General features: G+C 39.7%; 1 protein-coding gene and 1 long non-coding RNA gene across 6 annotated transcripts in view; one reads left to right on the top strand and one right to left on the bottom strand.

Annotated features, from left to right (window-relative positions):
- tcerg1b (transcription elongation regulator 1b (CA150)) overlaps positions 1 to 12,996 on the top strand; it is a 75,939-nt gene that overhangs the window by 14,837 nt on the left and 48,106 nt on the right. For 4 of the 5 annotated variants that reach the window (XM_055642592.1, XM_055642589.1, XM_055642593.1 and 1 more), the window contains exons 4-5: positions 2,754 to 2,994; positions 7,930 to 8,271. In XM_055642592.1, the coding sequence (XP_055498567.1) occupies positions 2,754 to 2,994; positions 7,930 to 8,271 (583 nt within the window). The remainder of the gene's footprint in view (positions 1 to 2,753; positions 2,995 to 7,929; positions 8,272 to 12,996) is intronic. The other variant, XM_055642594.1, reaches the window with a different exon arrangement.
- LOC129701426 (uncharacterized) lies at positions 8,352 to 10,760 on the bottom strand. The gene is made up of 2 exons (XR_008724193.1): positions 8,778 to 10,760; positions 8,352 to 8,696 (listed from the first exon to the last, which is right to left on the bottom strand). It is a non-coding gene; the product is annotated as an uncharacterized LOC129701426 (long non-coding RNA).

The raw sequence follows: 12,996 nt of genomic DNA, 5'->3' as shown, positions 1-12,996 counted from the left end.
ATTTTAAATAAAACAAAAAAGAAAAGGAACGTGTTAATAAGAAACATGCAAATAATACACAAAAGAAAAATACAAAAATATACAGAAACATAAAAGAAATATTTAAAGAAAAAGATTATATATATAATGCAACCATGCCATCAGTCCATTTTATAATAAGGCTGTAACGTAACAAAATGTGGAAAAAATGAAGGGGTCTGAATACTTTCTGAATGCACTGTGTGTGTGTGTGTGTGTGTGTGTGCGCAGCTGATGTAAAAAGTTACATGCATTACAGATGAAGAGTGTGCTTCAGGAAGCAACCTGCATGTTGTTTGGATGGTCTGGGCAACTCATGTAGAACTCATGGACTTCATCAACCTCACCACCAATTTCCATCCTGCCCTCAAATTTACTTTGACTATTTCCGACACCTCCCTCTCCTTTCTTGATCTCACAGTCTCCATCACAGGAAATAGACTATCGACTGACGTCTATTACAAACCCACTGACTCCCACAACCATCTTGACTACACTTCTTCCCACCATGCTTCCTGCAAAGACTATCCCCTACTCTCTATTCCTCCATCTATGCCGCATCTACTCCAAAGATGAGGTGTTCCATACCAGGACATCCGAGGTCTTCATTCTTTAAGGAATGGGGGTTCCCTACTTCCATCATAAATGAGGCCCTTACTTGTCCGCCTAGTCCTTACCTTTCACCCCATCTGCTGTCGCATACAACACGTAATCCTCCAAATTTTTCGCCACCGCTAACGAGATCCCAACATGAATCACATCTTCCCATCTCCACTCCTTTCTGCCTTCCGCAGAGACTGTTCCCTCCGTAACTCCCTGGTTAACTCATTCCTTCCCACCCAAACCATCCCATCTCCAGGTACCTTCCCCTGCAACTGCAGAAGATTCAACACCTGTCCCTATACCTCCTCCCTCTACTATGTCCAGTGACCCCGACAGTCCTTTAAGGTTCAGCAGAGGTTCACTTGCTACTCCTCCACCCTCACCTACTGTATCCGTTGTTCAAGATGTGGACTCTTTTCCATCGGCGAGACCAAACATAGATCGTTTTGCGGATCACCATCACTAAGTCCGCCTGAACCAACCTGATCTCCCTGTTGTTAAACACTAATTCTCCTTCCCATTCCCACTCTGACCTTTCTGTCCTCGGTCTCCCCCATTGTCAGAGTGCGGCTAAATGCAAATTGAAGGAACAGCATCTCATATTTCGGTTGGGCAGTTTGCAGCCCAGTAGTATGAATATTGATTTGGCTAACTTCAAGTAACCCCGGCATTCCCTCTCTCTCTCTATCCCTCCCCCACCCAAGTCGCACCAGCTTCTCGTTTTCACCCAACAAACAGCTAACAATGGCCCGTTTCCTTTATCATCGTTACTTTTTTTGCATATCTTCCTTTCATTGTTCTTTATCTCTCTACATCATTGTCTATAATCTCTTGTTTCCCTTATCCCTAACCAGTCTGAAGAAGGGTCTCGACCCGCAACGTCATCCATTCCTTCTCACCAGAGGTGCTGCCTGTTCTGCTGCTACATCAGTTTTTTGTGTCTGTCTTGAAAGAAAATCATATGTTTGTGTCAGAGAAAAAGATACAGGCAAATAAATGTGTAATTATGTTTAATCGATTACTATGAGCACTGGCAGGGACTCTTTGGACTGAAGGTCCCCTCACATGTCATAGGTAAATTGAAATGCTAAGGCAGTATGCTTGGAACTTTGGTCTAATTTTATACACCTCCGCCATTGAAGATTTTTTGTAATCTATCCAATTGCTGTCTATTTTAATTTGTCTATTTAGCCTCTTCTGTTCCAAAGACTATGAAAACCCACCACACTTGAAATTGACCTACTTTGTTAGACGGTACAACAATAAGGAGTGTAACCACGTACATTTAAATGAAATGTTGGAACTGCGGCTTCCGTGAGTGGGATAGGGGTGCGGGGACTGTAGCACTTATGTATAGGATGGGATCAAGGCAAGCATTAGCTGGTGAGCTGGATGTTGCATCAGGATTTCTAAATTATTGAATAGCGGTCTAGATACCTTCAGGGTCTGGTAAGAGTTGGATCGATTTGTGTTAAGGAACGGTTAGTACATTTTTCTTTTGGAGATGGTTATAAATTAGCACCTGTGCTTCCAAGTGGAGGAAAGATGTAGATGTCAAATTAGTAGTACAAGTGATAGATGTCACATGCTACAGATATAGATATAATCCGCATGTTTCATACTGCGGGTTGGCATTGACTTTTTTATGTCCTGTATTTTGTGAATCAGCTGAACACTGGAATAGACACTGTTGACTCCACTGCTGGGTTTGCAATGGAGTGTAAGGTTATTGATGGAGCAGTTGAGAGTGAATGGGATGAAGGTGCACCAATGAAGATTTCCTGTGTTGACATCAAAGGCACAATTAACATAAATGCAGCCTGTGACATAAAGCTAAATCATCTTGTGTACGAGGAAAATACTGTAGGTCTATCGCATCTATTTTTGGTTGGTGAGTAATAAATAATTCTTGAATATTTTTCATCCATGCATAAATCGTGATCAACCACACCGCTGTCCGTGATGTACTGGTTAGAATTATCAAGCAGGCACTTTCAATCGAGTCTGCTTGATAATAATTAATCCCAAATACATTTGTGGGAAAAATGTCCTTTTATGATTGCTGTATATATATTATACATTGGTTTATCCTGTTTGCATTTAGCATTGAAGAGGTTTTCTTTCTTGCTTAGGTATACTATTACAATGCTCGGACACGAGAATCTGCCTGGTCAAAGCCAGAGGGGGTAAAGATAATTCAACAATCAGAACTGACACCAGTCATGGCCTCACAAGTGATTACTACAACATCAACACCTATTGGTAGTACGGCAGCCCCATCTGTCTCAACACCCACATCATCTGTTCAGTCTACGGTACCAGCCTCTTCCAGTGTTCTCACATCAGTTGCAACGGTGTCGGCAGCAGGTCCAGGTAAGTAATGCAGAAGTCATGAACGCTTGTTTTGGTTCACCAAATGAATTGCATATATTAAATCTATTGGTTCTTGGGATTTGACCGTCTGCATAAGAGGCATGGTCAACTTTTGCAATTTCATTGGTGCCTATTCCAGGAAGAATAATCACTTTATATTCATTAGCAGTTTGGAATATTATTTGGGGGAAATTAATATTTGATTACAAAGGGAAATCTTAAATGTGAAAGGAAAAAATGAGGAATGCTTAATGTTTTCTGCATCGTGTTGATCTCATGAATCACAATTCTAATGTTATACAACACAAACTAGCTATTACGTACATAAGAATCCCCTTATTCTATGCCCACTTACCTGCACGTACTCTATTGCTGCCTTTCGTTTGGTGTGTAAGTAGTTTTTTAAGTGTGGTGTAAGTACCTGTCTTCACCACCCATTCAGACAGTATGATCTCCATTACAGGCACACTCTAGATAAAATATATTCCTTTCCCTGATCCTCTTTAAACCTCATGTCTTACCCTAAAGTTATGTCCTCTAGTTTTGGACACCCCAGCCACTGGGAAAAGTTTCTTAATATCTGTCCAATCTGCACTTTTCATAATTTTGTCTACTACCAGATACCTACCCCCTTGGTCTCTTCAAGAAAGAAAAAATCGGTCTAACTAGTCTTTCCTCAGCTTTCCAACTGCAATGTCTTTCTGCTTGGCGAATACAGATGAAAAATGTAAATATGTAGTAATGAAAAATTCCTGACAGACTCCACAGACTTATCCATGATACCCATATCATTTTGGATTGTCTAATCAATATCTAGCAAAATCTCTCTCGACTATTGCAGTTCCTTTCAGACGTGATCTAGATATTTCCCCATTTTTGTTCTGCCCCAATGACAGGTTCCATTGTATGGAATTCCTTGAATTTCCCTTTTTCTTAATCTGCCAATAATATTTTGTAGCTCCTTGTTACTCCCAATTTCTCTTGTAAGATATCCCCTACATTCACTATATTGCTGAAGGGTTTCCTCCCATTTCTGTTCTCAGTACCCATTGTGTGAATCCTTTAATTTTCATCAAACCTTCCAATTTAGGAAAGTAAAGCTTTCTGTCCTCTGCTACAGGAGGTCACGCTAACTGGAAGAACAGCATCATAATCCGCTTGGCTAGCTTACAACACAACAAAACTTACCCTACCTAAAAATGCACCCGTTTCTCCCTTTTGCTTCCACCCCACCCTTCCACCTATATTCCTACTTCTGGATTACATTTCAAGCCTCTTCTATCCTTAGTAAATCTTCTGTCTTTTTATCTCTGGACTTTGTTCAACCATCTGCCAATCAAAATTCCCCTTGTCTGCATTCATTCATTCCCCCCCCCCCCCCCCCCCCCCCCCCCCCACCCCCCCCCCCCACTCAGTCGGCCTGAAGGAGAATCACGACCCAAAACATTGCCAGAGATGCTGCCTGACCGGCTGAATTACTCTTGCACTTGGTGTCCTTTATTAAGGAACACGGAGTACCCGCTTAAGGTGTGCACCCCAGACAATCAGCACCTAATGTTAGAATTTGACCCTGCCACTGAGGCGACCACCACATTGGCACTGATCCTGGGGCAATTCGGGAAGGACAAGAAATCCTGATCTTGACAATGATACTGAATTTCATGAAAAGAAAAACTGCCACTTATTATAGTTAACCAGGTTGCTAGCACTTCACAGCTGTTGGATCATTGAGGGGTTGTGCGAGATGTTTTATAAATGCAAACAATTTTTTTCATCTAACTTATTCTCCGTAAAGCACGAAGAATAAATGAAATGAGTGGAACTTTCATTGTTGACTCCATTGATCTTAGCAGTTGATGTGTGCTGGTGTAGGACAACTATTGATTGATCAATGGTGTTGCACATTGAAAAGCCAAGATTCAGTGTCATTTTTAAAGCAAGATGGCTATGCTTTTGTAAGTTTTGTAAATCTGAAATAATGTGTTCACGTCCTCCCTCTAGTGTTAATATTGCAGAACTGTAGACAGCATTTTTCATGCTGAATGTGAACCTAGAAATTCATATTGACACTAGTTAACCAGAAGAGCAGATAGACATATTTCTTTACATTAATCCGATCTTCAAAGGAAGCATACATTTTAAATGTTGAAATAAGTTATGAGACAAAGGCTGTGAGGTTATTGCATGTGTAGGAATAGTACAGTTATAGGATATTTTAATATATCAGTAGTATACCAAAGGTTCCACCAAGTACAATTTCCAGGTGTAATGACCAATTGTACGTAAAACAACCAGCGAATAATGCACCATTTGACAGTTGGAAGGAAAGAATGTCAGTATCATTATAAACTGGGTGCAGTTTAAACTGAAATTTTTTCTGTATTGCTAGTAATGTGAATTGTCATGATATATGTGCAGTAGTGAAGGACTAGTTTATTTTGATCAGTCCTCCTATTGTGGATCTATTTCTTGGTTTTTAGATTGCATCATCCATGATTATTTCAGCAAGTAATACCTTTAAATTTTAATTATTGTTAATGTGGACATAATTTAAAAAATATCTTTCTTTCATCACACATTGCTAGCCAAATGGCATTAGGACCAATTTTACAAACCCATCAACATGACGGAGGCATGGACTAATTTATCTCGATTAAAAATGAAACCTTCCTATTAGACTTCATGCAAGTCACCCGGTTTCCAGAAACTATAATTGATTGTGCTAATGTAAAAATATTAAAAAAAATTATGAGCATGATCCCCGCCGATTTACTTTGTATGATAATTGTGCCATACATTTTTTTTTAGAAGATGGATTTTTTTTCAGATTTTCAGAATTATATGTTTGAAATTTGTGTATCGTGTAATTATAAAATGGAAATTAATGTGTGAGATGTATAGCTTAATTCTATAAACCACATAAGAATATCAGAGTATAGGCTTCATCGAATCTGTAGCACAGCTATAGGAGCTGCTGCATCAGAGACCCGGGTTGATGACCTTGCCCTTGGATGATGTCCTGTGTGGAGTTTGCACGTTCTCCTTGTGATTGTATTTGTTTCCTCCTGGTGCTCTGGTTTCCTCACCCACCCCAAAGACTCGTGGGTTTGTAGGTTAATTGACCTTTATAAAATTGCCTCGAATGTGTTGGAAGTGGATGTTGAAGTGACTTAACATAGAACATATGTGAAGGGGTGATCAATGCTCAGCGTGGAGCGACGAGCCTGTGTCCATGTTTAACTAAACTAAACCATTCATTGAAATTGTAGCTGGCCTGATCTGGCTCTGTATTGGGTTTTTTTTTCACTTTTAAGAACAGATGGATCAGCATGCAAAATATTGGTGTAACCGGCCGGCTAAACATTGGCTAGATGACACGTGTAGTATTATGTGTGGATTTGGTTGGCACACTATAGGAAGGATGTTGTGCTAAAGAGAGCGTAGAGGACATTGACAGGATATTGCCTGGATTGGAAGACTTCAGTTGTGGAGAGCAATTGGGTAGGCTGGGCGTGTTTTCCCTGGAACGAACGAGTCTGAAGGGTGAAGGGCTATCAAAAATAAGAATATGTAGGTTTAAGATGAGAGCAAACAATTTCAAAGAGAATTTGAGGTGAAGCGTTTGTGCCCAGAGAGGTGATTCAACTAAAGTTATTATATTTAAACAGGCACTTAAATAGGCAAATCATTGAAGGATTATCTAAATGCTGACAAATGCGATTGCTGTACTTGGGCATGGGAATAGCAGGAATATTGCGTGTTGTGCGACTCCATGTTTCTGTGTCGGCACTGAGAAATCTTTATTACCTGTCCCCAATTGCCTTTCAGGACGTGACAGTCAGCAGATCTGTTCTTTGACCTCTTATGATACTGTTGGATGAAGAGTTTTAGCACTTAAAACCAGTGACAGTCAAGGAGCGGCAATGTATTCCCTCCCAAGAAATAATGGTGTGTGAATATAGAGAACCTGCAGGCACCATTGCTAAAGACCTGCTGGCCATGGCCTTGGTTGTAGGTGTTGCAGGTGCAGAAAATGCAATCATTGTTATCTGGGGATGTAACCCGACTGGTATTTTTGTAGGTGGTATGCACTGCAGCCACAATATGCCAGTGGTGTGTTGAGCGATGGTTTAGGGTGGTAGCTGCTATTGTTATTGCCCAATATTGTGGTAGCTGCTATTGTTATTGCAACAATATTGTTGATGCAAAGGGGGCACAGTGGTGCAGCTGATAAATCTGCTGCTTCACAGCACCAGAGACCTGGATTCAATCCTGACTTTGGGTGCTGTCTGTGTGAAGTTTTCACATTAGCCCTTGACTGTGTGGGTTTCTTCCAGGTGCTCTGGTTTTCTCTTGCATCTCAAAGATGGTTTGTAGGTTAATTGGTCTATGCAAAATTTCCCCTAGTGCAGATGGTAAAGAGAGATAATGTAGACTGAGTGTGAGCAGGTGATCGATGGTCAGCATAGACTTGGTGGGCCAAAGGGCCTGTTCTCGTGCTTTCTCTCTAAACTAAACTTCTCTCAATTTTGTTGGCTTGCAGAAATCTTTCAACTCTCAGATCTGAAGGTTAAATTCTTAATAGTTTTTTAGCTTCAGAGCCACACACTAGCTTTGAGCTTTCCATTGAATGATCGGGTATTAGTAATTTACTGGAAGAAGTAAACATTTCTGCTAAAACCAGCCACCTTGATTGATACTGCATTCAGATACATTCCAGAAACAGAGTATTCATGCCGTGGTCACTGTAGCACAATCTTAGTGGTTTTATGAAATTAAATCTGAAAGCCCATATCTATGGAAATCGCATGTTCTAAGATGATTGCAGTTCTTAGAAAATACTTTGCTTGTATAATAGAAGTTTAGGCATTCATAATCCATTTAGTGTGACATGTTATTCAAATAGCCTCTTTTGTTTCATTTGCAATGGTACAGATCACATGCGATTAAGCACACCAACATATTCAGCATTAAAAGGGTTTGGAAAAAGTATGAGGAGTGTGTCGAGTGACGGCGCCAGCTTTACTTTTCCACTGGTATCTGCAGCTCCTGATCAGCCTCCACCTGCTGTCTCAGTGGCTACCCCAACGCCGCAAGTCTCTGTAGCCGTGACTACCAGTGCGACACAGCAGTCTGTACCTCAATCCATGCAACAGGCTATGCTCCCGCCAGTACCGCATTCCGTGCCTCAACCAACTGCAGCAATCCCAGCCTTCCCTCCAGTGATGGTGCCGCCATTTCGTGTGCCATTACCCGGCATGCCAATTCCACTGCCAGGTAAGATACCATTTCTCTAACACTAATGTTATTCATGTCCATTTGATCATTTCCCTAGGTGGGTACTTTTATTTAAAAAAAAAAAAAAAAAAAAAGCTCCTTAAATACTTGTGCGCTCTATTTTGGTTGTAATCCTTGTGTCTGTCCTGGCTTTCTGCAGTAACAGGTCAGTAAAGCTAACCTGTTGGCATTTAAAATCATTAATCTCGCTGTTACGTTTACAATGGTGCATACATATAAACAAAGGAGCTTTTCTAAGACCTATCCAGAAAGAGGCTAGCGGCTTAGAGAACATACAAAACAATTTGTTGTCAATCTGATGGACAATTGCAATGTGCTGCTGTGCTGAAAAGGGAGAGTCGTGCCTGGTTGTTAAGATTTGGATTAAAGGCTAGTAAGTGGCTTCACCTTGAATAAGCCAACACCTTCCCATGCACCCGCTGAGTTTCTCCAGCTTTTTTGTGTAACCTTCGATTCTCCAGCATCTGCAGTTCCCTCTTAAACACCTTCCCATGATAGTCCTAACAAAATTCACGGGAAGAAAGATTGCAGCTGAAATTCTTTATTTTATACTACCCACCCAGGCTGCACATTGGAATTTCATGATGCAAAGTAGGCAATAAATCTATACATTTTTATTATATGTTTTGTTGAATTCAAAAGAATAGATGGTTAATAAATCCTGTGTCAAATTTGCTCCCTGCAATATAGTTAAATTGAGCCATGAGAAAATGGCAGGCAGTGTTTTCAGGGACAACTATTCATCATGTTTGCATTCTCTAATTTTGAAATAGAAAATCGTATTGATGTTCATAGTCAATTGATTAGTTAGGCTTCATATTTTTCACTCTTTAAAGCTGCATTTATTTTTTTTAAAACAATCATGTTGGGTTTAGCAATTAAGTTTTCAGCTTGGTTGGGAATTGACTGTGCAAACGTTTTTTATGTTTAATGCAGCTTTAATATTTGGAATTTGAAATGTTGTGTTATTATGATGAATTGTGTGTGTTAAACTGCATGAAGAATATGAGTTGTATGTGAAAATTGTATGGAAAGATTTGTCCCAACCGGAGACACGTGAACTTGAGATGTTGGTCCAGATATTGGCTTGGCTATTGAAGAATTTAAGGATACAACGGGCTCTTTTCCTGCAATCTTTTACTGACATAGAAAGTGAAGTTTGGGAAAAGGAGAAAACGATTATTAGGGTGGGGGGGGGGTGACGTTTGAGGTGAAAATGGCAATGAAGCATTCTGGTGAGGACTAGTGCTAAGCTTTCTGGCCTTCATAGGGTCAACGCATTGTCAAATTTTGTACAGATGGTGCTGTTTGTCATCCTTGATCTCGATGTATCTTTGGTTATTTAGAGAATGGAAGTATATTTCCTTAGTTCTTATAGATAACATATAATGACAGATAAGGTGATATCTAACTGCCTTATTCAGAAAGGGAAACAGAAATCACTTTGAGTTTACATCCATCATTGAGAAAGTGCTCGCTTTTAATAAATATTTTTCAGAAAGTCAAGGTACCCAGGATGGCTTTTTTGGGGTTTTATTGGAATTAACCTTGCAAACTTTCTTTTTTTTTTTTTAAATTATTTTATTAGAAGTTAATACCGCACAAAACAGTACAGTGGAACCTAATTTTAGGTGCCAACTATGTAATACCGTAATCCATTCTATGTACAACCTCTAGTTTTATGTTATGAGAAGGAAGTAAGCAAGACAAGAAAAAGAAAACAATAGAAAGAGGAAAAAGTGGAAAAATAGATGGTAGAGAGTAGAAAAACGTGAAGTGTGTATATAAAAAATAAAAAAGGAAGAGAGAAAGTGGAAAGTAGAAATAGAAGAGAAGGCCCCTTAAAAGAGAATTTTTCAAATCTGTATTCGGAGATGTAGATCTATCCGCGTCATGAACTGAAATCAGCAATCTTTACGGTACCGCTGCATCACATGATTCCAAAAAGTCGATGAAAGGAGACCAACTCCTTAAGAATTGGTCATATTTATCTATTAGTCGGAGTCTCATTTCTTCAAGGCGTGCTATGTCCATCATATTCCTAATCCACATTTTAACAGTTGGTGTGGTTGTATTTTTTCAAAATTTAAGTATCAATTTCTTTCCAATTATTAACCCATAATTAAAAAAAACATTTTTATCTTTATTTAAATTGGTATCTTCTCCTATTATTCCAAATATAATCCATTCCGTTTTGAGTTCTATTCTTGACTTGAAAAGCTTTGTAAATATAAATGTGAACTTTCAATAGCAAGAATGTCCTTCCTCAAATTTGGAGACCAAAACTGCACACAATACTCCAGGTGTGGTCTCACTAGGGCCCTGTACAACTGCAGAAGGACCTCTTTGCTCCTATACTCAACTCCTTGTTATGAAGGCCAACATGCTATTCGCTTTCTTCACTGCCTGCTGTCCCTGTATGCTTACTTTCATTGACTGATGAACAAGGACCCCTATTTGTACATTCCTGTTGTACATTCCCTTTTCCAAATTTGACACCATTTAGATAGTAATCTTCCTTCCTATTTTTGCTTCTGCCCACTCACCCAACCTGTCCCAAGTCACCCTGCATTCTCATAGCATCCTCCTCACAGTCACACTGCCACCCAGCTTTGTCATCTGCTAGTCTCCTTCAGTTTTGGGGGGCTTATCCCCTTCAGTTTTCTCTGCAGCATATAAAAGGCATGCTCAATTGGGTTCAGATCGGGTGATTGACTTGGCCACTCAAGAATTGACCAATTTTTAGCTTTGGATAAATCCTTTGTTGCTTTAGCAGTATGTTTGGGATTGTTGTCTTGCTGTAGAATGAACTGTCGGCCAATTAGTTTTGAGGCATTTGTTTGAACTTGAGCAGATAGGATGTGTCCATGCACTTCAGAATTCATTATACTACTACCATCAGCAGTTGTATCATCAATGATGATAAGTGAGCCAGTACCTTCAGCAGCCATGCATGCCCAGGCCATAACACCCCCACCACCGTGTTTCACACTCTGGTTGCTCTTTTAAGTACTTCTTGGCAAATTGTAACCTGGCTATCCTATTTTTGCGGCTAACCAATGGTTGGCATCTTGCAGTGTAGCCTCTGTATTTCTGTTCATTATATTTTCTGAAGACAGTGGTCATTGACAAATCCACACGTGACTCCTGAAGAGTGTTTCTGATCTGCCGGACAGGTGTTTGAGCATTTTTCTTTATTTTAGAGAGAATTCTTCTGTCATCAGCTGTGGATTAGTAAGCTCACCAGTACTCCCTTTCTTCTTAATGATGTTCCAAACAGTTGCTTTTGGTAAGCCTAAGGTTGGCTGATGTCTTTAACAGTTTTATTCTTATTTCTCAGTCTCATATGGCTTCTTTGACTTTCATTGGCACAACTTTGGTCCTCATGTTGATAAACAGTAATAAAAGTTTCCAAATGTGATTGAAAGACCGGAGGAAAGATTAAGTGCTGAGAGCTCTCTTGTACCTGAATTAAGGGGGCATTTAAACACACCTGAGCAATTACAAACACCTGTGAAGCCATGTGTCCCAAACATTATGGTGCCCTGAAATGGGGGGGATTATGTATAAACACAGCTGTAATTTCTGCATGGTGAAACCAAAATGTATAAAAATGGCCGTTAATAAAATCTGACAATGTGCACATTAATCTGATGTGATTTTTTTTTTTCGATTAAACATCTCAAATTGTGGAGTACAGAAGCAAATAAATAAATGATGGGTCTTTGTCCCAATCATTATGGAGGGCACTGTGAGTATATGTGAATGCTGGAATTTTCTTTGCAACTTAATAGTGTGCACTGATTGCATTGCTGTTATCAGAGAATCACTGTTTGTTTGGTGGACACATGGGTAATAGTGCAGATATTCTGGAGAAATATGGAGTGTTTGAGTTGCTGTGCTGTAGATCCCTCCCCCAAAGGTTATCTAGGGTACCCACTGCAGAAGATTTGTTTTGAAATGTACACACAACAGCAATAAATGCTATGAATTTGGATCGCTGGCTTATTTGAAGAAATTACTAAATAAGTATAGCATATTGCAATAAGATCCCATATGGGAGGTTGGTCAACAAGGTGAGAACACACAGTATGGAGATCATACACTGACATGAATTGAGATGTGTAGGAATACTTTGAGGAGATTTCGCAGTGGAGCAGACGAAAGGTGTAGGAAATTCATTCCTTCTATCCAGAGATGTTGCTTATCCCACTGAGTTAGTCCAGCATTTTGTGTCTATCTTTGACATGGATGGAGAGATACAAGTGGGAATAAATCTTTCTCGGCTTGACAGACTACGGCTAGCAGGGTATGACAGAGATTGGTTCTTGAACACCACCTGTTAACAAGCTATATCAACCCTTTGGCTGAGGGGACAAATGTCATATTTTCAGCTTTGCTGGTATAACTTTAATAACGTTGATTGTGAGTATGGAGGAGGATGCAAAGATGTTTCTGATGGGCATGAACAAACTAAGTGAATTGTGTGGAGATGTGAAGTCTTCCATTTAATGGTTGAAATGGAATGAAGTATTTTTTAAATGATGAGAGATTGGGTAATGTTGGTGTTCATCAAAGGGATCTGAATATGCTTTTAGAAATCTTGCTAAAAGTCAGGCAAATTAAGCAAGCGATGAAGAGGGCAAATGGTATGTTATTCCTTTTTGAAAGATGATTTGATTACAAATGTAAATGACCCAGCAG

Source organism: Leucoraja erinacea, chromosome 11 (assembly GCF_028641065.1).
Source record: "Leucoraja erinacea ecotype New England chromosome 11, Leri_hhj_1, whole genome shotgun sequence".
Lineage (NCBI taxonomy): Eukaryota > Metazoa > Chordata > Chondrichthyes > Rajiformes > Rajidae > Leucoraja > Leucoraja erinaceus.
This window is presented reverse-complemented; position numbering and strand designations above follow the sequence as displayed.